The sequence below is a fragment of the Artemia sp. Qi Xiang Cuo genome, chromosome 4 (genome assembly GCF_049724085.1).
Source record: "Artemia sp. Qi Xiang Cuo chromosome 4, ASM4972408v1, whole genome shotgun sequence".
In the NCBI taxonomy this organism is placed as follows: Eukaryota; Metazoa; Arthropoda; class Branchiopoda; order Anostraca; family Artemiidae; genus Artemia; species Artemia sp. Qi Xiang Cuo.
In genome coordinates this window covers 9,529,787-9,556,680 of record NC_142797.1, presented here as the reverse complement: position 1 = coordinate 9,556,680, position 26,894 = coordinate 9,529,787, and the positions used below count along the sequence as shown (strand labels likewise).

Genomic DNA, 26,894 nt, shown 5'->3' with positions numbered 1-26,894 from the left:
CGCCCACCATTTCCCCAAAAACATCCAATCAAAATTTTTAGATACCCATTTTGTTTAACGTAGCTGAAGGTTCTGGAAATTAGATCTTTGAGGATGACAAACCCATCACATCCCTTAGGGCAAGAGTTGTAATTTATGCCCTGGGGACATATAAGGTGTTTATAGAAAGCGTTGTCGCAGAAACTCAAACAGGGCTCAATCAATTGGATGATTGGAAGACCTGACATTTTTATAATAAAGATCGATGTGGGTACAATGTTTTTTTTTTTTTTTTTTTTTTTTTTTTTTTTTTTTTTTTTTTTTTTAGACCAGGGCACTTCGTAGCGAAGGATTTGTCTTAAGAACTTCTAAAAGGGCCCATTTGATTGAAAATAGAAAGGGCTAATGCCCTTTTTAATAGTCAAAGGTGATTGAAGGGCAACTAATCCCCCTCCCACGGCCACCCTCCCATTTTCCCATTGTGTTTAAAAACTAAATGTTGCCTTAAGATTAAATCAAAATGCACTGTGTTAATGCTAATTCCCAATAAGGCATCTCAGCAGTATCCCAAGAACGACTGAGGGTATTATGTTCAAACTTTCGGGGCTACTTCTGCTCTTAGAATTTAACCATATCAAAATAGCGTAAGTGTATCCAAGCTATCAAAGAAAGTAAACAAATTTTTTGCGAAATGTATCAAGTTTTCTATTTCTGGTGAACTAGAGGGGGTATAAAGCTAAATTAAACACTACTATTTGTGTCCAGATTTTTAAAAGGGTGCATGTTGTTAAAAATTGCTGAAAATTGGTCTCCAGCATACAAATAGCAGGCCAAACTATAAAGTCTCAAAAAAACGAAAAGATTTAAAGTATGATTTTCTTTTTCCCTGAAAAGATTATGTCAATATAAAACTAACAGAAATTAATTATAAAAACTGTTCCCAAAAAATAAGTTTTTTTTAAAGAAAAGTAAAGAACTCCATTAAACCAAAAATGAGCAAAATTAAAATCAAATAATGTACCAAGCGTGAAACTTCCACAAATCAGCATCGATAAATAGATGAAACCCAAAATGAACAGAAATTACAATAAATAACCGAGTAAAATTCGAAACGAGCAGAAATTAACAGGAGTAGGGATTAAAACCCATATGCCTTCCCCCGGTCAGAACAAAATTTGCACTTTACTAAAAAATATCCAAATGAATGTGCATTGTCAGTTTAATATGCATATATACTAATATTTCGTAATCAAAATGTTAATATTATTTGATTTATTAAAATTATGAAAGTAAAAACATTTATATTTTTTCAGTAAAGTGCAAATTATGTTCTGCCCTTTGGAAGGCATAGGGGTTTTGAGCCCTACTCATGTTAATTTCTGCTGGTATTGAGTTTGACTTGGTTATTTATTGTAATTAAATAAAAAAAAACAGTTTTTTTAACTGAAAGTAAGGAGCGACATTAAAACTTAAAACGAACAGAAATTATTCTGTATATGATAGGGGCTGTCCTCTCCTCAACGCCCTATTCTTTACGCTAAGATTTTTTATTTTTTTAAAAAAAATATAGTTTTGGGAAAGTAAAACTTTAGCGTAAAGAGCGAGGCGTTGAGGAGGGGGCAGCCCCTTTCATATACGGAATAATTTCTGTTCGTTTTAAGTTTTAATGTCGCTCCTTACTTTCAGTTAAAAACAACTTGTTTTTTTTAATTTAATTTTTGAGCGTTTTTGAATAAATGCAGGTTTTGATCTTGTCTCATCGTACAAGAATAATTAAAACAAAATTTTCATATTAATTTACTTTTATTTGGTTAAATGGCTTTCTCGAAACTTGTTTAATTTTATTTACGAACGTTTTTATTAGTAATAGATATACGTAACTTACGAGTTAACTTCGTAACGAACTTCTATATTCATATATTTTTAATACGTATATTAGGGGATTCGCCCCCTAGTCAATACCTTGGTCTTTAAGCGAAAGTTCGAATTTTTTCCAATTCTTTAAAAATGACCGCTTAATCACAAAGGCCGTTAATTAGAATAAATAGCTCTTATGAAAGTACTAAACAATCTTTGGCTTAAAGAGCGATGTATTGACTAGGGGGTGAACCCAGTCATATATGTAATATTTTCTGTTCGTTTAAAGTTTTGATGTTTCTGCTGTTGCAGTTGAAAAACTTGTTTTTTTATATTTAGTTTTTGATCTTTTTTTAAATAATGCTGGGAAGTCCGGCGTCCCCTTCATAGCAATGTCCCTTCCCCCATGAAAACTTCCTTCATGTAGAGATCCTCCCACATAACCCCCAACCCACCCACCCCCCCCCCCACTACCAGGAAAAATCTCCCCTGAAAACGTCTGTATACTTCCCAATAACCAATACTATATGTCAACATTGGGTAAAGTTCATAACTTTCAGCGCTCCTCCTGGGAACTTCGTAGGATTAAGTCATCCTAAAAGACATACTTATAATATTTTCGAACATGCTGAACAACATAGCTATCTCAAAATTTTGATCAGGTGACTTTGGGAAAACAATGAGCGTGGGAGGGGGCCTAGTTGCCCTCTATTTTTTTTTGGTCACTTAAAAAGGGCACTAGAACTTTTAATTTCCATTCCAATGAGGTCTCACGATATTCTAGGACCACTGGGTCGATACGATCACCCCTGGGAAAAAAAAAATAAAAATAAATACGCACCCTTGATCTTTCTTCTGGCAAAAAATGCAAAATTCCACATTTTTGTAGATAGGAGCTTGAAACCTCTACAGTGGGGTTCTCTGATACGCTGAATATGATGGTGTGATTTTCTTTAAGGTTCTATAACTTTTAGGGGGTCTTTCCCCCTTTTTTCAAAAATCAGCCAAATTTTCTCAGGGGCGTAACTTTCGATAGGTTGGACTAAACTTGATAAAACTTATATATTTAAAATCAGCATTAAAATCTGATTCTTTTGATGTATATTTTTGTATCAAAATACCGTTTTCTAGAGTTTCGGTTACCATTGAGCCGGGTCGCTCCTTACTTACAGTTCGTTACCACGAACTGTTTGATTTCTGTTCGTTTTGAGTTTCATTTATTTATCGATGCTGATTTGTGTAGTTTCACGCTTGGTGGATTATTTGATTTGATTTTTGCTCATTTATGGTTTAATGGAGTTCTTTACTTTTCTTTGAAAAACGTATTTTGTGGAAAAGTTTTTTTTAATTAATCATTAAAAACATCAGTTTGTAAAGTTTACAACGCAAAATTTATTTTTGGTCACGAAACTAGTTTAAAAATTGTGCAATCATGATGAAAGGGGTGAATGGTAGGAATTAATCTGCATGGCGCCATTTAACGAATTTTGTCAATTCAATATACATGATAAACAAATAAGTAGAACAATAGGGATTTTTTTTTTTTTTTTTTTTTTTTTTTATAAAAGACAGTGGAACGCAACTTTAAATGAATATTTCGACCCTATATCCAAGGGCCGTCCTCAGCAAAACAGACGAAGATGATAAAAAACAATATAAAAGAAACTTACATTAAAATTCAATCATTAAAACTGAAAGCTTTTTTTTTTAATGTTTTAAAACAGCCCTAATATCACTACTTCAAGGAAGTTCAACCAGATTAGCTTTTAAAACTAATCTCGCTTTCTTGGCAGCCAGCCTAGAAGGTCTATTCGTAATAGGTTGAGTGGAGTTATTTACTGATTTTTTAATATAATTAGTTAAATCATTTTTAATTAAATTTGTGTATAGGGCATTAAGCGAATATTCCCCCAAATCTCTATTTAAAGAAATATTACTATTTATTTTGATTTTAATTTCAAATGCCTCTCGAACAACCTGTTTTATGCCTAAATCATTGCTAATAAGGCAAGTTTCTTCAAAAAGTATTTATGACTAGGGTTATAATATATGTGACTGCTCAAAGCAGAATCAAAGGAAATATTTGGATTATTAGAATTTAAAGTTTTAGTTTTGTCATCTTTGCGCTGTTGTAGGTGTTTTTAAAAGATTCTAATGTTTCAAATAAAATAAAAAGGTCACAGTCAAAATGTAATTTAAAAAACCCTCATATGCAAGTAAAAGGGTGTATATATTTAACCTAAATTAGTAAATTAAAGATTTTAAAATTATTTTTAAATTTCCTTGTTGTTCTACTTTTTTGTTTATGATGGAAAGGCAGTGTGGTCTTCGTCGCTATTTGCGTCAATATACATGCCGTTCCAATACATTTTGATCATTCAGCCAGAGGTGAATAAGCCATACGTAAATTTGCTCCTAGTCACACACGTTTTATTGGACCAGGTGAGGTATTTATCAATTCATTATCAATTCACATTCTAATCTTAAAAATGATGAATATGGTGGCTACATTTTAACAGCAAGAAGCTTGTTTTCACTAAAAGAGTCGTTTCATCAACACAAAGCCTTTGTTCCCTCAGTATACCTCTCAGTTAATCTCTTTTCAGTATAAAGATTCAGCCTATTTTTCGGACAATAAGTTTCTGGTCTATTTTATATTCGGGGACTAAATCTGCCTTCACCAAAAAGTCATGTGTTCACAATTATTCCATTTTCAACAGTCAATTTGAACTAATGCGATTTTTTTTCTGTTCCATTGGTGGTACAAAAAAAGTAACTTTAGAGTATTTTCTGCTAGTACTGGTATAGTGAACTTTTCCTTTGAACAGATAAGATATTTATTTCAAAAAAATTACTATCACAAGCCCGAAAGACCGAATTCGGATATCCGAGTCCACAAAAAAAAACAAATAAGCAAGAAAATCATGACAAAGCACAACCACTAAAACACTGTCAAACAATGCTAAAAGAAAAATATCGAAATGAGATATCATTCCTTAGTCAAAAATATTAAAAACACCAGAACCCTGCCCTTCGCATTCGGCACATGGAGGTCTTATGTACCATTGCGGGTCGTCTGTATTGGTGTTATAATAAAATAATAATAATTAAGGTATTATCTGCTCGCACTGGTGCAGTGACCTTTTTCCTTTGTACAATACAACATTTTCCTTCGCATTTTACACATGAATGTTTTATCTAAGTTTTTATACCCCTACGGGTCGTCTACATTGGTGTTATAAACTATAATGATAATAACTAGGGTATTATCTCTTGATACTGGTATAGTGACCTTTTCCCTCCGAACACCGGAGACGAGTTCAACTTTCATTTTGGTTTCTAGTACCCCTTTTGAATAAACTCAAATTTTTTTTGTCCATTTTGATGGTTCCAAAAATAAAAGGAAAATAACAGCTAGGGTATTACCTGCAGGTACTGGCACAGTGACCTTTTTCCTTTGAACAGTAGAGCCTTTTCCTTCGCATTCAACACATGGATGTTTGATGTACATTCGTGTACCACTACAGCGTCTACAAGTTGTTCTCATCACAAAAGGACCTAAAATGAAGTTATTAGTATATAGACAATATCCAACAAATTATAATATGGACATTGTACAGAACAATTTAAATTACATTAAACAATCATTCATGTTTCTACTTTAGTTTGTAGTTGTGCTTTTGATTCATTAGTTTTAAGTCTTGGCTTCTTTCTTTGCTTGTTTTTAGTTTTGCTTTTCATTCGTTGGTTTTAGTCTTAGCTTCTTCCTTTGCCTGTTTTTAATCTTGATTCTTATTTGTCAGTTACTGTCCTTGCTTTTAGCTCCTAGGCTTTTACAGCTGTTTTTTACATTATGTTTAAATTTTCTCTCATTTCCTCTATAACTTTTTATTTTTGGTGATACGGATGGATCCTGAGAATTATTCTGAAAGATTTGTCATTTTCTTTCATATATATGGACTGGTAAATTTTTTTTTTTTTTTTATTGACATCTAATATTAAATCCTTTTTTAAGTATTTTTTTTTCCATCAGTTGGTATATCATACAGGGTGACTAAGAAAAAACAGGTCACAAGCTTTCGACATTTTTTATTTCAGTTTGTAGACAGGATTGAAAGAAAGTTTATAGATATATGTTATCAAACACAGTATCGACCAGCCTTAAACCTAAGTTGAAATCAATTTCATGCACAGAACATTTATAGCAACACAAAAGACATAGGATACTCTAGACCCCAAATAAAGCTACTTTAATCAATCTCCATACTTCTTTTCTTTGTGAGCAGAATCCGGCTTATGCAATTAGATCTTATAAGAGTAGAAAAATAAAATACTCGTAATAGAATAAAACATAAATAATTATTAAATAAAATTAAATTAGATAACTAATTAATACGTCAATTAATAAAATTAAAATAATATTAAATAATAAATATATAACAATAAAACGAAAAAAAAAAATATTAAAGAAGATACTTATATGATAAATTATATACATTTTGTGACCAGGAAATCAAAATAGTCCTATATTTCTTAACGTCAATATACCCACTGCTGAGGTCTACTGACTTATGGTCCTTATTAACGACAAAGGGAACATACATAAAAAATGAAAAGTCACCAGACCACAGTCCTGCGCTGGTAATAATTCTTAAATAGCATCTTTTTTATACATTTCTAAACATCCCTTGTTAAGAAACCTTAAGGTTTTTTTCCCTTTGCCAGTACAAGTAACTATTTATTTACTTAACCTCCCTCATGACATAATTGAATCTTAATCCAAATCGTATTTGTATAGTTATTAGGGGGAGGGGTCAATAACCGGAACGACGTGTACGTTCGAACATCTTTTTGTATCTATTGGCTAAGGAATTAAAAAATTAACAGCAAAACTAATACAACAGTTTCTACCAAATAACAAAAAACAACTCAGAAATATAAAAATATTTTAGCTATGCTGCAACTTCAGGAGAACCCCACCAACTTAAATAAAATGATTGCTTTTAACAGAAGAAACGCTTTGAAGGAAAGATTGTACAGGTTTTTCGTAGTTATTAATATCAACCCACAGCTGATATACAACCTGAGACTGGTAATTTTTTTAGACAGTTTACGCCCTTGTTCTCAACCACTAATAGAATGTCAAAGTGCTTTCAGTAAACTGAAAGAGAAAGAAAATGCCTCTTAAGTCTCTAAAAAGCAAACTTTTGATTTGAAAGCCTAACCTTTGATTTTAAACTCGCAATTTTTTTATTTAAAGATCAATATGAAAGAGACACTACATGTAAACCTACATTGCCAAAGTGAACAACAATAAAACAAACTGATATAATGGCCTTTATGCAAGACCAAATTTTAAGGGCTGACTTGAGGATTTTTTCCTGGTAGAGGAAGGGGTTTGATATTTGTAAAGAAAATTCAGATTTAAATATCACAATTCTAGAGCATTTCAAGGCTTTTCATCAAACATTTCCTGTGGGACCAATCAAAAGGGACATTCACATCCATCCATTTATTTCAGGGAATGCCTTTAAGTTAATTGAAGGAGTGATTACGGAGTTTTTTTCCGGAAGGGGTAAAGAAATAGGAGGTTCAAATATCCGAATTATTGCGCATTGTAACGCTTTTCTACATTGTTATTTCTAGGGCAAACTGAAGGGGAAATCCTATACCCATCCTTTTATTGCAGTGAATTTCTTACGATACTAGACCGCAGCCTATTTTGTAATAGTAAAATATGGTAAAACTGCTTTACTTATCTTTATGGCATCCTTTGTAAGCGTAAGTCACATAAGATTTAGTAAGGAGATTAGACATTATTTGCTGGTCAAGGAGAGGTCTGATACTTGTAAAGAAATTTAATATTCAAATCCTGATACTCAAATCCTTGTGCATTTGAGTTTTCCTGAAATTAGGATCATGGTGTGGGGAGGGGGGTCCTTTTTAATTTACAAACATCTGTATACTATGTAAAGGATTGATAATCACAATTAAAATCCCCACCATGTCGTGAAGTTGGTTCAAATCAACTTAAATACTTTCGAAGAATTCAATTCAATTTACTTATAGCCACATCTCAAACATGAGCAGAGTAAACCACCCTAAGCATCGATTAGCGAAAAAAAAACACTGGACAAAACGACAAACAGAAACACTAAGTAAAAAGCCTAAAAAACGTAACTGAATATTACCTGTACTTATAGTTTCCATTCCAGTGCCGTTACAAAAGGGACATTTAACAGCTTTAAAACCGATTTCCGATCTCGACCCTTTGCATTTGGGACATGTATCGACAACATTCAAGTTTACCTCTTTATTCACTCCTCGGGCTGCTTGAGCAAAGGTCAAATTTACGGCAATCTAAAAAGAGGAGCACAAATTGTAGTGATTAACCACTAAAATCTCATTAAAAAGAGGAAGCAAAATCGTAAATGAGAGCAGCCAGTTGTGGTAATTCAAATGGCGTTATATTACCATAATACGGCAACATTATGGTAATTATATCTGTCTTATTAAACAAGTAATAATTGTATATATGTTTATCTTGAAAAATGAATTACTACCATTTTCTGTTTTGAAAAAAAGGAAGACCTGGATAAGTCATAAATTTTGGTAAAATTTGTTTTCTTTTTTCCAGACCCCTAAATTTTCTTCATAAATCGTCTGCTGACTGAAATTTAGAGACCTCTGAAGGTTGAAAGTCTTGAACCTAAGTACCAGGTGCTTTAAAACACAATTTATTTGTTGACAAATCAGTTGATTCCAAGCTTTTAGAAAAAAATATTCCCATTTGAGAGATGTGACGTGAGTCTCAAATTCTTATTGCTTCGCATTAAATGCTACGTATTGCTTCAAAAAAATTCTAATAATATTTTTAACTATCGTTCGTTTAATAATATGGTTCGTAATAAGATAATTGTTTGTTCTACAGTATGAAAAAACGATCTAGATAGGACACGACTTTAGGACGATTCGTTAAGGGCCTTAAATAATTTCGGAAAACATTTTTCATATGAATGACGTCACAAATACCCAGACGTCAAATACCTTCATGGTTTTACTTTCTACAGCGAATAAGATAAAATAAAATTAAAGTTCTTTTGCGAAAGAGATTAAAAAATCGCCTTTCTTTTCACATAGATAAGCTCGGTCACCTACACCTAGTACTTTATATATATATATATATATATATATATATATATATATATATATATATATATATATATATATATATATATATATATATATATATATATATATATATATATATATATATATATATATATATATATATATATATATATATATATATATATATATATATATATATATATATATATATATATATATATATATATATATATATATATATCATAAGCACTATTTCCCTAAGTGAGGATACATTTTAGAAAATGAAAACCGAAAACTTTCCAAGCATACTGAGATTAACATAAGATGAAGGTCGTATCTGGGGGTAGGGGATTTGATCCCCTGCCCCCAAAATGTTTTTTCCGACTCGTAAACAAATTTTGCATGCGTTTTCGAAAGTATTCTCTGTAACCATCCCCCCCCCCCCGAAAAAACAAACCTCCCCGAACAAAAATCCTGGATACAGAATTCGGAAAGGCGATCAACGAATCTTACTTTGATAGAAAATGTTACAGAACACCTTCTGCATTACCCCAGTCTGATCGATGGTAAGCTCAAACATATCGAATAAGAGTATCTTATCGAAAAACTGTGTAATCTTTATACCCTATTGATGAAATATCTGAAGCCAAAATGGGATATTTCATACAGACGTCCTACCCTGTCAAAGTGAGTCTTCAGACCCTTGAGGGGTTGAAAACCATCACGCCATATTTTTGATTTCTTTTATTTGATGCTTCGTTTTGAAAGATATAATTAATACGAATGCTAAAAAAGCATCGAAAATACCCAGGTAAAGTTTTTTTTTCTAATTTAAAGAAAAAACGAAGAAAAAAATTAATTTTTTACTAATACATCTTCTTTCTTTTTTTAATATCACAAGTCCAAGTTTATTTTGAAAAATGGAAAAAATTATTGCACTAAACCTAATGTGCATTGACAGCAGTTTCAAATTAAACACACATTCTTACAGTAGCAATCCCTGCCCCCGCCCCCCCCCCCTACTAAGAAACAACATATCAGAATATATAAATAAAGAAAGTCAAGATTATTGACCTGTGAAAAAATTCTAGCACATTCTGAAATTTACTTATCGCAAACAAATGAAAAACAGACAGAAATAATATCCGAAAGAAAAAATGTACCTACAAAAATAAACAATGATGATAAAAATTAAAACGGACAAAAATTACCATTAGCGTAATAGGAAATATTGCCCTCTAAATTCCCTACTCTTCAAAAGATATTCGAGTTTGAGCTTTACTGACAGCTTTCCATAATGTATGTAACAGATATAGCCGGTGAGTAAAAAATATTACATTTATATTACAATAATATATATTATATATATTTAAATAATAATAAATAATAAATTTATATTAAAATAATAAATATTACATTTATGTATTGTCTTAAAAAAAAATTTAACTGAATATTTCCCGTCTTCAGTCTTACTGAGAAACTATATTTCAAAGCAAATATACTCAATTGGAATAAAGAGTCCAGGCTTCTAAATGTTACGGTTCTGAGTTGACGTAGAGGGGGAGGCCCCCCTCCCGTATTTAGGATAATATCTGTTCATTTAAAGTTTAACACTTAGCTTTCTAACTTCATATGATTTTTTTTCATTTCATTACCCATAGGTAATGAAAGCTGTTAACTATAGAAACAGCTTTGTTTTGTAGCCAATATGTAACATTAAACTGTTTCTCTAATCAGGTATCCCATCAAAGCCGCCGATTGATCCTTTCAAGTGAAGTTACAGCAGATGCATAAGGCCAAACACCAAAACGGGGCAGAAAACTAGTGGCATATAGGGTATTTCTGGTCAAGATGCTACGAAAAAACTTTAAAAAACCAAGGGAGTACCCATATCAAGGCGGATACAACCCGGAGGGAAAGTACAAAAAAAACACACCAAAAAATGTGTTTAAATGAATTCCCATTACCCTTTTACGAGTTGGAAAAAGATTGGGGAGGGGTCAAACACTGAACCCCCTCCCCCACGAATACGACCTTGATAAAAGTTATGCTTAGGATAAATTATGCTTTTAATTTTAAGCTGAATAAGCTAAACTGAAAACTTCAGTTTAAGGGCATCCCTGTCTAGCTTTTCATCTGGATTTTCCATCGCTTCCTTTTCAAATATTTTCTTATTAGTTTTATAGTGGAGCTCTATGATAAGCTGTCGTGATTCTGATACAAGAATATAGTTAAATAAGACTGAACTGCACGGAAAATAAGTCTTAGATCCAATTTGTCAACAAATATTTAATCTCTTATTACCTTAAAAACATCATAATTAAGTTAATCACCAAATCTTAATTAAAATAAGTAATAACTAATCATATTAATTACATTACTAAAACAATAAAATAGTTAAGTACAAATTAGTCGAGTAGTTTCTAGGGCTATCACATTGTCTTTTATCAATCGTTTTCAGTCAGTAGTTAAATTGAAAACTGAAAATATTAAGTGGACCGGATTTATATTGTACGGATTTGTCAAAATCCCAAGTCCATAAAAATTTGGCCATAAGTAACCAATTACAAAAACCTCATTAATTGTAAAATCAAAATGGCTTTACAATTGTTTGCAAGCCTTACAGTCAAAACTGGACCAGCCTGATCTAACCAGAGCCCCTTACATAAATAACACTAGCAATGCCTACCTCAAATTAAGCAAAGCAAGTTGGTCACTTGACTTTGGGAGCCTATACATCCAACATGACCTTTCTGGACTTTACTTTAATAAAATTGTAAACAACTAATGCAAATTTTGTTTGATTGAAAATGGTGTGAAAAATGATTAGCTATAATAGCAGCATGATATCTTTTCAAAGTGTTGTTTTCATTGTCGTAATTCTTGGATAATTTGGGACTAGCAAGTACATGGTAGCGGTGTCCTCGGGAGTTCAGGACCAGTTCCATCCCCCCCCCCTTTTAAAATATCATGATTAATACGTTATTCCTAAAATTTTATATGCTCAAAATTTATCTTTGTCTGCAGGATCATTTATGAACCATCTACAGCAAAGTTACAGAAACAATGCACGGTCGGATTATCAGCAATTGGGGACACTTCGCACTGAATACTTGAAGAACAGGTTTGTATGAGACTGCAACTCTATTCAGAAGAGTCTTCTGAGGGTGCCTATTCCATAAAATGCGTTTGCTGATTCATTAGAAGTTGAGAAAAGGAGGTTAAGCATCATAGAGCAAAATATGGTAACAGTATAGGCATTTCAAAATTTTGGAATTAAGTATTTCAAGTTTTTTTTTCATAGTTAAAATATAATTATTAATGCATGAAAAAATCCTTACTAAATACCGACGATCGAAAATCCTCTTTCACGGATCCCAAAGTTATTTTTTCGAAATGTTAAATTAGAAAGAAAACATCGAAAATCAAAGAACGATTCTAAAACTTTGAAGAGCAAAAAACTTAGCTCATCTAAAAATTCAAACTTGAAACGAGCAAAACTATTAAGAATGAGAAAATCAAACCAAGAACAAACATAAGATAAAATGAATAAATAAGTCAAAACAAAAACTATCCTTTCAAGATGATTTTTTTTATGAAACACCGTCTCAAACCAACAAAAATGTGAGTGGGGTACCGATGGCCTCAAACCTTCTTTAACATTGAATGTCATTTGTGTTTTACTGACAACTAAAGAGACGACTTCCAATATGTGGGAGTGGAACTTTTCACTCATAAATTGGAGATTATAGAGAAAGAAATTATTTTCTATTTTCTGTGAAAGGTTGGGGACGTGTTCTAATTGGTAAAGATTAATAGAAAATCTGATTTGGCCGAACATCTTATTTCCGGCTGTTTCGTCATTCAAACCACCAAAAACGCAACCAAGTTCCATAAAAAGGTTAAAGATTACGGCACTGGGCTTGATAGTCCCTACCGGCAGTGTCAATCTCCATTTCATGGCCCTTCAGCCAGGAAGCGCAATTGGTGTTCGGGGGCCAGCCGAACACCAATTGCTGTGCTTTCGCATACCCTTGCTGTTTACCTTCCCCAGATACTCCAGGCACCCATTTAGATCTGGGTCGACTCTGGCTGAGCTTAGAAAGTTACGACACTGACCCCCGTTCCAAACCAAATAAAAAGCGAGACCAGGACTCGAACCCCTGTCCTCACCGAAAAAGGATTTCAAATCTAGTGTGCTACCCACTCGGCTCGGTTTCTAACTGAACTCATGCTTTACCTTAGACACTTTAAAAGCTTTCTCTATTTCTTCACATTTCTTTTCAACTAGTCCTTATATAAAAAAAAAACATTCATGTGAATGACGTCACATTCATAAGGATTTAAAGAGCAAAAAAGATACATGACAGTATTACAATAACGTCATGCATTGTATAAAATCTATCTTATATAGACATTTCATTTGCGCAAAATTGCTTAGAGGACGACCCGAAAGAAAAACCAAGTTCACGACCTTTTAAGGTTCCTTGAGGTGAATACACATAAAATTTTGAGTTACAAAATTTAAATTTCACAAGGGGGTATTAGGATTTTAGAAATGCCTAGGTACATGGCCCAAAATCGGTTGGAAACCACTGCACTAACAAGTTTATGCTGTTTTTTTCTGAATTTTTGTTGTTTTTTCTTATACGATATAGACGATAATTCTTAAACAAACTTTATTCTTCGACTTTATTAAAAAAGATTAAAGTTCACAGGCAACTGTAGACTATCACGCATAAATTACTCAATTAACCAACCCTTCAATCAGTGCTTTGTCGTACCATCATTATGCGGGGCTCCCACGGGGTCAATAAAGTTAATAAAGCTGTCCAAAAAGTTAATAAACTGTTTTCCTCGCATGACTGTTGACTTTATTGCTGTCGGAAAAAAGTTGAACTTTATTTAACTTTTTCAAGAAAGCCCACAAAGTTCAACCAATAGCGGAGGACCAATAGCGGAAGACCAATAGCGGAGGACCATTAGCGGAAGACCAATAGCGGAGGACCAATAGCGGAGGACCAATAGCGGAGGACCAATAGCGGAAGACGTATGGAAAATATCAAACAAACAACATACAAATTAGTGTCTACAAGTATAATAGTGTAAACTTGTTTAAATATTTTGCTTGATAAAAGAAACAAAAAAATATTTTTTAATATTACTAAAAGGAAGAAATGCTAAAAAAAAAGATGGTTTTCTCAGCTCCATGTCTGACAATTTCAGTTACTTTTTATGAAAAATTGCCGTAAAGTCAAAAATGTGAAATCTTTGCGAGTGGGACAAACTTTACGGTTCGCACTTTCATGAAAAAGTGTATTAACTCTATTGACGCCGTGGGAGCCCCGCATTAGGCTTGTTGACATGGCAAACATCGCTTAACCGAACATTTGAGTTGAATTATGAATTGCCTCCGCGTGACATAAATGATTAAGTCGGACACTGTTGGATATCGCCCTGGGGATATTTTACCGTGAGACTGGAGAGCTTACGGTTTAATAAATTCCCAAGTAACATCTGCATTTCAGATGCCAGAAGAGGCAGAAAATGCCTGATACTGTTGTAAGATCTAAGAAAAAGAAGAAGTGAGCTGTGGGATAGGAAAAGCACTTCTTCTAGAAACGTATATGACGATCCTTTTTGTTTGTAGTTTGGCCTACCAATGCGGGCTAATCCGTAGCAGCAGGTTAGCTTAAAAACGTCTTTTTCTAGTTAAAAACTGTGTATCCCCTCAACTTACTCACAAGAAATATTTGGTAAGTTGAGCTTTAGGCGAGAAAAAAAAAGTTCGTTGTACAAATAACTGGCCGTTTACGAACCTAAAAACCTGAGTTTTTCAGTTTTATCATTTTCCCTTTTTTTTTTTTTTTTTTTACTCGTTCTGTAAAATTTGGGTCGCACAAAATAGTGCATTTTGAATTGCCACATATAAGTTACATCACGAGTCAATATTATAAAATGGACTTGGTTCAGTTCAACACTGAGCAGTCTAATTCTGGAAGTACCTCTTGTGCTGCTCCAAAGCCAAAATTCGAATCAGCATAGTCTTCACCCATGTCCATAAAGGGAGATTTGCCTCCAAAGGCACCACTTCCAAAAATTTTCCTTAAAAAAGAAGATTTCATTACTGACTACCATACAACTGTGAATCTGTTACAGCGGTAAACCTCCTTGGTTATATACGCTGCGCGGGAAACACTCTAACTCCATCCCACCCTGGTTTTAAAATTCTGCTTCTCATACCCCAAGAAATGCTCAGAGATTTAAACGAAAGAATTCTAAAAAAGAGAAAAACATTGATAATGGCAAGTATGGTTGTTTTGAAACACTTGAAACTTTTGTTATTGAAAACCAAGCGCAGCCATAAATGCAGTGCAGCCACTGTCTGAAATTTCCAGTCATTTATCACAGTTAAGAAATAATTTTGACGACTATTTTAGGGAAGAGATGAAAAAATTTGATTCGTTGAGTTGGATTTATAAGCCCTATCAAAACGACTTACCAACTAGTACGTCAACAAAAGCAAGTGAAGAACTCATTGATTTATCAGTTTTATATGGTAAACAGTTATCGAAATTCTGGCTCTCAATTGCTGATAACTATTGCCTCTTTGATGAGGCTATCAAAGTCCTTCTCCTCTTTATTAACTCATATCTAAGCGAGGCTAGATTTTTGGCTATGGTTTACCCTAAAACTAAGTACAAAAAAAAAACACTTTAAAGCACATTTTAAACCAAATCATATTTCAGAGCGCTTTTTACAGCAACTTTAAAAGGACTTAGGTTAATAATATGGGGTAAAATGTTGTTATTGTAGCTAGTTTAGAAGGATAATGCTACATCAAGGCTACCAAACCCCTTGAAAATAGTAGTTGAAGGAAATCAACCTCGTGCAGTTTCACACAAGCGCTATAAAGTTGCAAAGAGACCTAGCGCCTTGAGAAAACTATTAAATTCTACACTTTTCACTAAACCAGGAAAACTTCTACAAGCACCTGAAGGACAAGGACATTTCGTACTTCATCAACACGCATACCACACAAAAGGGAAGTAATATGTGGTTGAAATGTTGTAGAGCAATTGACACATGCATTTTAGGAATGTGGCAAAATTTCTGCGTGTGGCGATGCACAACAGATACATCTATTCGGAGAAAGGAGGATAAGCAGGACAAGGCAAAGATGTTTTTGAAGCATATATTTATTGGGGGCGGACAGGGGCAGATCCAGGATCTTTTTAGGGGGGAGCAAAATATGTTAATCCGAAAAAAAAAAATTAGGGGGGGGGGGCAAAATAGGTTGATCCGATAAGTTGCGTTAGGAGCAAGTTTAATTACGCAAACTTGGGTTAATTAAATAAATTACATTACTTTAGACTACGCTAGAGGGGGCGCGCGCCCCCTCGCCCCCTGGATCTGCCACTGGGGGCGGAGTTGTTTATGCGTTGTCTCTGTGGTAGTGCTCTTTTCTTTTTGTTTTGAGGCTCTTTAGTAACCATAGTCCATGTGGCTTCAATGTTGAATATATCATATAATAGGATAATTATTTATCTACGATATACCTGTCAACAAAGGAGAAGGTGCAGCATAATCATCCAAGATATGGTTGAGCCTCCCTTCTCTTTTGTCAAAATTCCTCAGAAACACGCTTAGATGCACACAAAATTCGGATACTCAAGTCTGAAAGCGTGCTTTTACAAAATAGACCAGGCAAATAGATAGTATGGAAGATGGGAGTTAGGGCCCACCCCTCTCATCCTATTTTTACTATTTATCACAACTTCACATACGATTCGTATGTTTTCACAATCTTTCAAATTCCCGAAAAGATATTCTTCATGACAAGATTTTTACTTTTTTTTAGTGTTCTAAATTCATCAGGGTTTGTTCATAAACTTAATAGTTTTTGTTTCTTTTTTAGCATAAATAACTTACTTACTTAGGTCCTCCTACGCCTGGGGGCGCATAAGGCAGCAACAGTGGTTCGCCACGACGACCTGTCCTGAGCCTTCAACCATAGCTCCTCCAACGAGGACCTCGCCAGCATCGCCTCCTTCATTAGCGACCTGCCAAGGATCATTTTCGGTCTCCCTAAATTGCAGAGACCGGGGGGTGTTCAACACCATACGTCGTGCGGCAGCCTTCCTTCCCCCAGTCGCACCATACGCCCCCAATACATCCATCGCCGCTTTCTAATGAGATGAAGGATGGGGGTATGACTTGTCATATGATAGATTTCATCATTTCGTATTGTTCTCGTCCAATGTACATTTAGGATAGACCTTAGCCAATTATTGTCGAATGCCTGGAGTCGTCGTTCTAGCTGAGCAGTGATGCTCCAAGTTTCGCAGCCGTACGTAAGGACAGAGACCCCATTGCTATTATAAATTTTAAGCTTTAACTTCTGGGAATATTTATTATTTCTCCAAACATTTCTAAGGTAGCTGAAAGCAGACCCAGCCAATGCTATTCCGCACAGTATTTCTCTTTCAGAATTGGCATCTTGCGTAAGAATGCTGCCGAGATACTTGAACTCTCTCACTTCCTCAATTTCCTCGTTGTTAACCAAAAGTCCTTCGGCTAAGTCAGGTATAACTGCATTCGGCATTGATTTGGTCTTGTTAGCATTTATGGAGAGTCTGACAGCATTTGCCATACGACCGAGTTCATTAATGTTGCGTTGCATATCTTCTGGGTCGTGGGTAATAAGTGCAACATCGTCAGCAAAATCACCATCATTGAGTTCTCTCAGTGGATTTAACTGTAGACCGCCACTAAAAGTGCATCCACGGAGAACAAAATCTATCACTATGGCAAACAGTAATGGTGATAGAATGCAGCCCTGCCTTACACCTGACTGAACAGAAAACCACTCCGTTAGGCCACCCTCTGTCTGTACTGCGCACATGATATCATCATATAGCGCTTTAATTATATTTACAATTTTGGTCGGAATTCCATAGTGCACTAAAATCTTCCACATAGTTCCTCGATGTATCGAGTCGAAAGCTTTGAGAATATCCATAAATACTATAAGTAGCTGAAATTGCCAATCATTGGATTCATACAGCAGGACTCTCAGGCTAAATGTAAGGTCACAACATGATCTGCTCTAGCAGAATCCGTGCTGCTCATCTGTCCTAACTTTCTCCACTTTACTCTGAATCCTGTTAAGAATTCTTCGGCACAGGACTTTGCTGCCAACAGAATGTAAAGCAATACCTCTTCAATTATCACACTTAGTCTTTTGTCCCTTTCTGAAGAGTTTTACAATTACTGCCTTTGACCATTCACTAGGGACTTTTTCTTCATCCCAAACACGGGAAAGAAGTTCAAATATGGGTTCGACTAGGGCGCTTCTACCGTACTTCAGTAATTCTGGTGATATGCCATCATTGCCTGCAGCCTTTCCGTTTTTCAAAGTCTTTAGGGCCTCCTTGACTTCACTAAGCATGAGAGGTCCGGAACATATTCCGACATCAAACAGTGGTTCTTCAGGGATATTTAAAGTAGTTGTGGGAGGCATCTGATTTAGTACCTCGTTAAAATGCTCTTTCCAGCGTCGGACTATGTCATCAGTCTGGGTTAATAAGATGCCTTCTTTGCTTTCAACTTGGGTCGACGACGCCTTTGAAATACCCGCTAACTTCTTCGTTATGGCATACACAGTACGGATATCTCCCCGTCCAGTGGCTGCCTCAGCCTGTTCGGCCATAGTTTCGAGGTACCTCCTCATATCATACCTGGTTGCGGCTTTGACTTGCTTTTGGAGACGGTTGTACAGCGCTTTCAGGTTATCTACATATTCTCTAGAACAAGTCGTGCTATGGTCATTCTTATCTACGAGGATTTTGAGTTGTGCCTTTTGATCAATAATATCCCAACTACTTTCAGATATCCACTGCTCTTTCTTCTTCCTGTTGTAGTCCACAACTTCTTGTGCGACCTCTTTCACGGTTTCTGCAATTTTTTCCCACTGACTATCAAGCGACACTTAGTCCCTTAGAAGGGAAAACTTGTTTGACAAAGCTGTAGTATACTTTTGCAATACGTTCGGGTCCTGCAATTTCCTCAAATTGAAGGTTTTCACTGGGCGCTGGGGCTTTGTCACAGTTTTTAGTTTCAGCTTGAACTTTGCAACAGCAAGTTGGTGATCGGAATAACAGTCGGCACCTCGGAAGGTTCTAACATCCTCTAGACACCGTCGCCTGCGCCTCGTAATTAGGATATGGTCTATTTCATTTCGTGTTACACCATCAGGCGAGTTCCAAGTATACTTGTGAATCTGTTTATGTGGAAACCATGTTGCGCCGACGATAAGTTCATGAGTAGCGCAAAAATCGATTAGTCGCACACCATTGTAATTAATTTCCCCCAGTCCATGTTTACCGAGGATAGTTGGGGCATAAGAAGCATCACCTCCAACTTTAGCATTAAAGTCCCCACACACAGTCACAATATCATGAGGATGCGTTTTTGCAACAACATTCGATAACGCACGATAAAAGTCGTCTTTGGTTTGACAGGCATCATTCGTTGGGGAGTACACTACAATAACTGTCAATTTGGCCTGTGAAGTGGCGAAACGGGCACGAAGAATCCGCTCACCAATTGGTTCCCAGTCCACTAGGCATTTTTTGGCCCGATTACTTAGTGCAAATTCGACACCTGCTTCTTTTCTAGTCTCAAGTCCGGAATACAGATGTGGTAAATCTCAGTTTTCAAAGTCCCAAAACCAGTAAGCCTGGTCTCAGAAAGTCCAGCTATGTCAATACGGAACTTATCAAGGGTTCTCATAACACTGTTGAGTTTTCCTGGCTGTGTTTCTTGATTAACTGTTCTAACATTCCAGTATCCAATAAACTTACAGTAGCATAAATAAACTTACAAATAAATGGAGAATCTAAAAACATTCAAAATTGTTTTAGCTATTATTTGAGACTAAAAAGTATTTTCCTGGTTATATACAATAAAAATTTGCTTGTTTAAATTTTCATTTTAACCATATATATTGAACTTTTCTTCCGAAATAAGCAGTGGTATGAAAACAAAACAGCGCAGCCATAGCTAATGAAAATGGAATCTAGTAAATTAACAACAAGATCAAACAACAGTGTTCATTTTGAGAAAAAATGTAAAACAATGCTTTAAAAAGTAAATACATGGAATTTAAATATGACTTTTAGGTTCTCCCCTTTTTTAACAAAAACCGAAAAAAAGACTGACCATCAAAAATATTTGAACTATCTGAGATTAGCTCATTAGCACGAGTTATCATTAAAATAAATGGCATTTGTTTCACCTTGTTAAAAAAAGAAACAAATTACGAATTAATAGCCTCTTAGGCAAGTTTCCTGAAGGACAGAAATCCTCATGGGCTTTTAACTACAATAATATTTGTCATCACCAAAATTGAAAGACTTTTTTACGTGATTTTATATTTTCTATCGACTGGAAGTTTTAGTCTTGCCACCAAAAAGTTTCCACTTATTTCGAAAACCAGACTTATAATTTTTCGACATTAAGGCTACCACAGAAGAAAATTTTTATTTGAAGATAATAGTTCAAATTTAAGATATAGCGAAAGTAAACTAAAGTTGTTACCCTAAACAAAGGTAAGTGAACATAATTGGCTTTTGTAGTTGAACAAAAGCCAACCCTCCCCGTACTTTCCATATACCAAAAATAAACTGGGAAGATACCTAAATAATTCCTCTGGATCTATGTTTGATTGAAAATTCCAGTTTTGACTTGCTCCTCCCCAAGGTCCTCCTTGCGGACCACCTCCACCCATGCCCATCTGCTCACGTGTTGATCCCCAAGAATCGTATTCTTTCCTCTTTGTATCATCGCTTAGAACCTGTAAAATAAAATAAAGCAACTAGAACAACTCTGGTATTTACACATCGCTTAAGGCTACAAGCCTTGATGTACATGTAATGGATACTTTTATTACATAGATGACAACACTAGCTCTACAATCACTTCACATAACGTAATCTTATTCATTTTGAAGCCGGTTTATTTAGCTAAACCAAAGAGAAAAAGAGAAGTTACTTTCCCATAGTTCAGAGGTAAAAAGCGTGCTTTAATTAAATTGGTTTACATCTGTGACGCCTTTAACCCAATTACCTTTCTCCTTAAACTTACTTAGACTTAGATCCTCCTATACTTAGGGGCGCATAGAGCAGCGACGGTTGACCTCCAGCTTGGCCAATATTGTGCAAAAGACAAAAGTTCATTCAGCGTGGTCCGGAGACTCGTCGCCTCTTTCTCCAGGAATCGAATTAGTGCGCTGAGTTGTCTTTCACTCCTTCGAATGCTGTATGTTGAACACTATACATTGTGTTTTGAGGCGTCATTCGCTCATACGAGTCATGTGCCCCCAGTACTTCCATCTTCTCATTCTGATCCCGTCGGTCACCAGCAACGGTTTCTCCTTAAACGTATGTTAAAAAGGCAAACCAAACAACCCTGCCTTTCTAAAACTTCGATTTGTTCTCACGTGCTCCTCTGTGTAAGTCTAACACAGCAAAATGAAAGCAAAGTTAAATTCCCTCTGATAGGCCTAGATAGAAAGAGAGAGAGATAAATTCATTTCAATTGAAAAACCAATATTCACAAAAAAATCATATCAAACAGACAAGCCACGTGAAAATCTATTCAGATTTGTTTGTGGCATGACTCAATATTTTAATCACTTATGATATATATATATATATATATATATATATATATATATATATATATATATATATATATATATATATATATATATATATATATATATATATATATATATATATATATATATATATATATATATATATATATATATATATTATATTTATAAGTGAGCAATAACTGTGTACGTATGTATGTATTTTTTCTCGAAAACGGACGTTTTTTCGGGAAAATCGCTGCCGTAAAAAAATGATGTAGATAGGTCAGAAGTTTGAGAAAATTCTTTAAAAGCCTTAATTTTGGAAAAAAATATTTACGTGACTGACGTCATTTCTAAATAAATCAGTATTGCAATGACGTTGTCATGCTTAAGTGGAAAAATTGAAGATTTTCATACATGGGAAAGTTTACATTAAGTTGCTTAAAGAGCGAAAACTGGTAATTGCAAAAATATTTGTATATATTTTGACAAGGGATTGCAACAATTCTAAAACCTTAAAATAGAAACTCAAAACGTCGAAGCTTAGTAGAAATCGTTGTTAGAAATCGAAGTGTTTCAATCTAAATTGCGTAAAGAGCAAAAAACTGGTAATTACAAAAATATTTGTATATATTTTGACAAGGGATTACAACAATTCAAAAACCTTAAAAACGAAAACCAAAAGTTTGAGTCGTAGTATAAATCGTTGTTAGAAATCGGACTTGGTTTAATAATCAAATATTTTAGAGAATAAAAATGACGATTCTTTGGAAACACCTGAACTAACAAACGTGATAAGACCAAGGGAACATCTTCAACAAATTAAATTCACAACGGGTGAAAATCAACAAACTGGACTTTCAAATGACACAAAACTCCAAAAACGAAAAGTTACAAGTGTTACAAATAATATCAAACAAACACAACTTAAAAACAATAGGGAATTTTTTTCAAGACAGTGCAATTTAAATCGGTGAATATTTCGGCCCTATGTCCAAGGGCCGTCTTCAGCACAACATAAAAGAAAAAATATATATATAAACAACTTACAGTAAGATACGAAATTTAAAACTGAAAATGCTCTCAAAAACTTTTAAAAACTTTTAAAACAGCCCCAGCATCCTTACTTCAACGAAGTTCAACCAGGACTGATAAATAAAATGATGAGAGAGAAGGAACTCATTAAAATGAAATAAAATAAAATTATTAACTGCAAGTTTTCAAAGCTAATCTTGCTTTTTTAGCAGCTAGTCTTAAAGGCCTTTTTGTAACGGGTTCAATACTATTGTCAATTGGTTTAATAAAATATTTTGTTAGATCATTTTGAATAAAATTTGAGTATAAAGAATTCAGTGAATATTCTCCTAAGTCCCTATTTAAGGAAATATTTTTATTTATTTTGAGCCTAATTTCTATTGATTCCCGGACTACCTGTTTTATCCCCAAATCACTACTACTGAGGAAGATTTTTAAAAAGTATTGTGTGGCTGGGATTATCAAATATATGACTAGCTAAAGCAGAATCAAAGGAGTTATTAGAACTATTAGCAATTAACGCTTTGTCTATGTCTTCTTTTTGCTGGTGTAGGCGTTTTTCTGGACTCTAATGGGATATTCAAACATAGTAGTTGCCATAGTCAAATGGTATGTAATAAACTGCTCTCTGCCGAGTAGTTGGGGTTTTATCTTTACCAGAGTTTAAGAAAATTGTGATTTTAAAATTATTAGTGAAAACTAAATACTCTTTTAGTATGCAAATATTTTTTTTTATTTTTTTTTTATTTTTGTTGTGATTCTTGGGATGTACGGAAGATAGATTATATTAGAGAGTTTTTCTGGAGCCTCACATTGTGAAATATCGTTGATTTTACGAAAATATCTTTTTAAAACGATATTTTCGTAAAATCAACTATATTTCACAATGTGAGGCTCAAGAAAAACCCTCTAATATAATCTATCTTCCGTACATCCCAAGAATCACAACAAAAATAAAAAATATTTGCACAAAAAACAATCTATATTTAGTTTTCACTAATAATTTTAAAAGTTGATCCGATATAAGTTGATCCGATAAACTTGCGTTAGGAGCAAATTTAGTTAACGCAAACTTGCGTTAATTAAGTAAATTACACTACTTTAGACTATGTAAGGGTGGCACCACATCGCCTCCTTGGATCCGCCACTGCATTAGAGTTTATAAGGATGCTAGCAAAGAACCTGAAACCGCATCAGCCTCTGTTAAAAAAACAGAGGTTCGGCATTATGTTTTCCATAATGACTAAAGACAAGCCAAGGCAAAAGTTAAAGGTCCAATAACAAAAAAACGTAATTTTACAAAGGCGCAAATTCTAAATTTAAGGTCATTCAAAATATTTAAAGGGTTGATTGATAAAAATGAAGCACAGATAAATGTTATTAGAAAACTAGTGAAAATGAGAATCGCAACAGCTAAAGAAAAAGACATGGACCAAACGACAGCAAGAATCACATTGAATTGCAAACAAAATTTTGAACAGTGATCTTCGGTTGGAAACTGGAAAAGACGTATTTGCTATATGCAATGTCTTAAAACATTAATTTAGATGATGTATGAATCTAAACTGCTAAAGCCAAAAGCGTGTAAAAAAAAACTTTCTGAGGCAACAATGAAAAAAATGCACAATAAAATCTACTGCTGGAAAACAAGGAACAGCGATGACTGGCCACAACAACGATCTAAATAGGTCAGGACTTCAAGAAAGAATTCCCATTTTTCACAGGGTGGCTGTAATGACCCTGTGGTGACTCATGACATCAAAAAAAGAAAAGGTAGAAGACAAGCGACAATGAGAATCCATATATAGAAGCCTGCTACGTGCTATATATATATATATATATATATATATATATATATATATATATATATATATATATATATATATATATATACCCCTCAACCGTCCTGACTCATCAAGAAGTTATCAATGAATTTCTCAGCCATCCTAGTGCTTTCAGGAAGATTATTCCAAACCATACCATAAGAATGATCCGCGGAACTCGCTGCCAAAACATCACAGAAATAATGAGGTTTTCCTCTATGAAATTTTACACCAGTAAAAGAAAGAAAAGTAATACACAGGATTTTCACAAGTAGGCCCGCTGTTTCTCTCTGGCCACACTGTACTTTTACTTTTAATCTTCTTTCAATGGAAAAAAATCTCAGCAATAGCGCCATAAATGTTACCCCTCCCCCCATCACTAGCTGCTTATATAAAAACGTAATACATAACCATTAGTCCATAAATTCAACATATCTATCCCATTAATGTCAAACACTAGTACTAGGAAATTTACTATTAAAAACTGTGGTGTAATTTTGTCTAAATCCTGGTTGGAGGGGGGAGCAAAGTTAGAGCTGATTTCCCGAAGCAAGTGAAATTTACAATGAAAAATCAGCCACATAGTACCATAAAAGCAAATATATACAAAAGAAAACTGAGCCATTTCTCTGGATGCTTGAATTATGCAGGCTTATTTTAGTTTTTACAAGATTTTTGAAGAAATTAAATATCACGGGGGGGAACAAACTTCGAAGTTTCAACCCCGTGTTTTCCTCGAGAACCCGCTTTGTGAAAACGCTTGATGTACTAGACGAGAACAACCGGTGTTCGAATCCGCTGAGCCGTGAACAACCCGTCTTCGATCATGGGTTGTTCTCGTCTAGTGCATCAAGGGTTGTGCATCAGTGCATCTATTGCATCAAACACGGGGTTGAAACTTCGAACCCGCTGAAACTAGACGAAACTAGAGGAAAAACTAGAAACTTTAAACTAGACGGGAACAACCCGTGTTCGAACCCGCTGAGCCTGAAAACGCGGCTATTGATACATACCTATAAGCCTAGGGCTAGGTTAGTTTTCCAAATCACTAGATAATAAAAGAAATGGAAATGGTGTTGTAAGGAAATTAATTGTTTTCCAAGCAGTCAGGAACACAGCATTTTTTCTATCTTCAAAAAGATTTGAGCTTCATTTAACATGGTGGTAATTTAACCTGAATTGTCACTAAGTCAAGCAAGATTGTGATATTGATCTCTATCCTTTAAAAGATGTCAGTTAGAGCATGAAGTAGCAACTTTTAGGACATGCTGAGGGGGTGTTGAATTAATAAAAATTCACTTTCGACGTCGCACTTTTAAAAGCACGGTTTTGATGCATCATGAAAATAGAGGGGTTTTTTTCGCTGCAAGCTCTTCAAATGAGCCAAAAAAATGTGAGAAACAAGCAAAAATCACAGATAATCCTTGCTATCGCATTTGGATCTTTCTCCAGAAACTATAAAATGAATTTCTTATAATAGCACGTCCAGGTTTATCCGCTTTCTGGAAAAAAAAGAAAAGAAAACTGGGGACTGGGAATACTGCTTCCATGCCATCTTTCCGTCTTCAGGCCTGGAAGATCAGTGGTTCAGAAAATGAAAAAATGGGACGCAAAAAGATATTATGGGCTGCTTTTCTGGAAAAACTGTCAGAAGAATGAGGCAATCAGAGACGATAAGTGATAAACAAAAATTTTTTAACGTTGTTTAGAACAAAAAAGGGAAGTGTTAAGCTGAGACTCTAAAATGGTTTATTTTATGTTTTAGCTCAGAAAAAAAAACAGATTTGATGAAAATAGCTTAGGTATATCCAGGGAGGTGGGGCAGAAGGTTTAAACCCCTCCCCCGAAATTTGTGTCCAATTCGTGAAAACGTGACAAAACTGCATATAAACACATTTTCGATGCGTTGTTTGAAGTTTTTTGTACCCCCTCCTCCTGAAAAAAATACACTTCCCCCTAAAAAACAGTACTGGCTACGGTCCTGGGATAGATGATAAACATGTTCAGACATTTAAAAAAAAAAACGGCAAATCTAGACTACTTTTCCTGCTTCCAGATTTTCATCCAATTTTTCCAGAAAACACAAGCAGGAGTCTGGACGCGCTATAGACATATAAAATGCAATTACACGATGTGTCTCACTTCAAAATATATGTTTCAGTATTTTTTATGAATGACAATAATCTAAATATACTTCAATATGCGTGCATTATCCCATTTAGCGCTCCGATTAGCTCAGGAGACATTTCTTATTCTTTCAAATTAAAACAGATTAAGAAACTGACATAAGAAAAAATCTAAGTACATTTAAACAGACCATGTGCATATTGCGGCTACAGCAGAAACTCACGTAAAAGAAATTTGACTAGCACCGAAAATCACTGTGTAGCTTGCAAGTTTTGGTGATT

General features: G+C 34.5%; 1 protein-coding gene across 2 annotated transcripts in view; it reads right to left on the bottom strand.

Moving 5' to 3' along the window:
• Window positions 1-26,894, bottom strand: part of LOC148952764 (dnaJ homolog l(2)tid, mitochondrial-like) — an 83,512-nt gene that overhangs the window by 41,749 nt on the left and 14,869 nt on the right. For both annotated transcript variants that reach the window (XM_089087413.1, XM_089087412.1), the window contains exons 3-6: window positions 20,667-20,824; window positions 14,973-15,072; window positions 8,028-8,196; window positions 5,263-5,394 (exon numbers count right to left, since the gene is read on the bottom strand). In XM_089087413.1, the coding sequence (XP_088943539.1) occupies window positions 5,263-5,394; window positions 8,028-8,196; window positions 14,973-15,072; window positions 20,667-20,824 (559 nt within the window). The remainder of the gene's footprint in view (window positions 1-5,262; window positions 5,395-8,027; window positions 8,197-14,972; window positions 15,073-20,666; window positions 20,825-26,894) is intronic.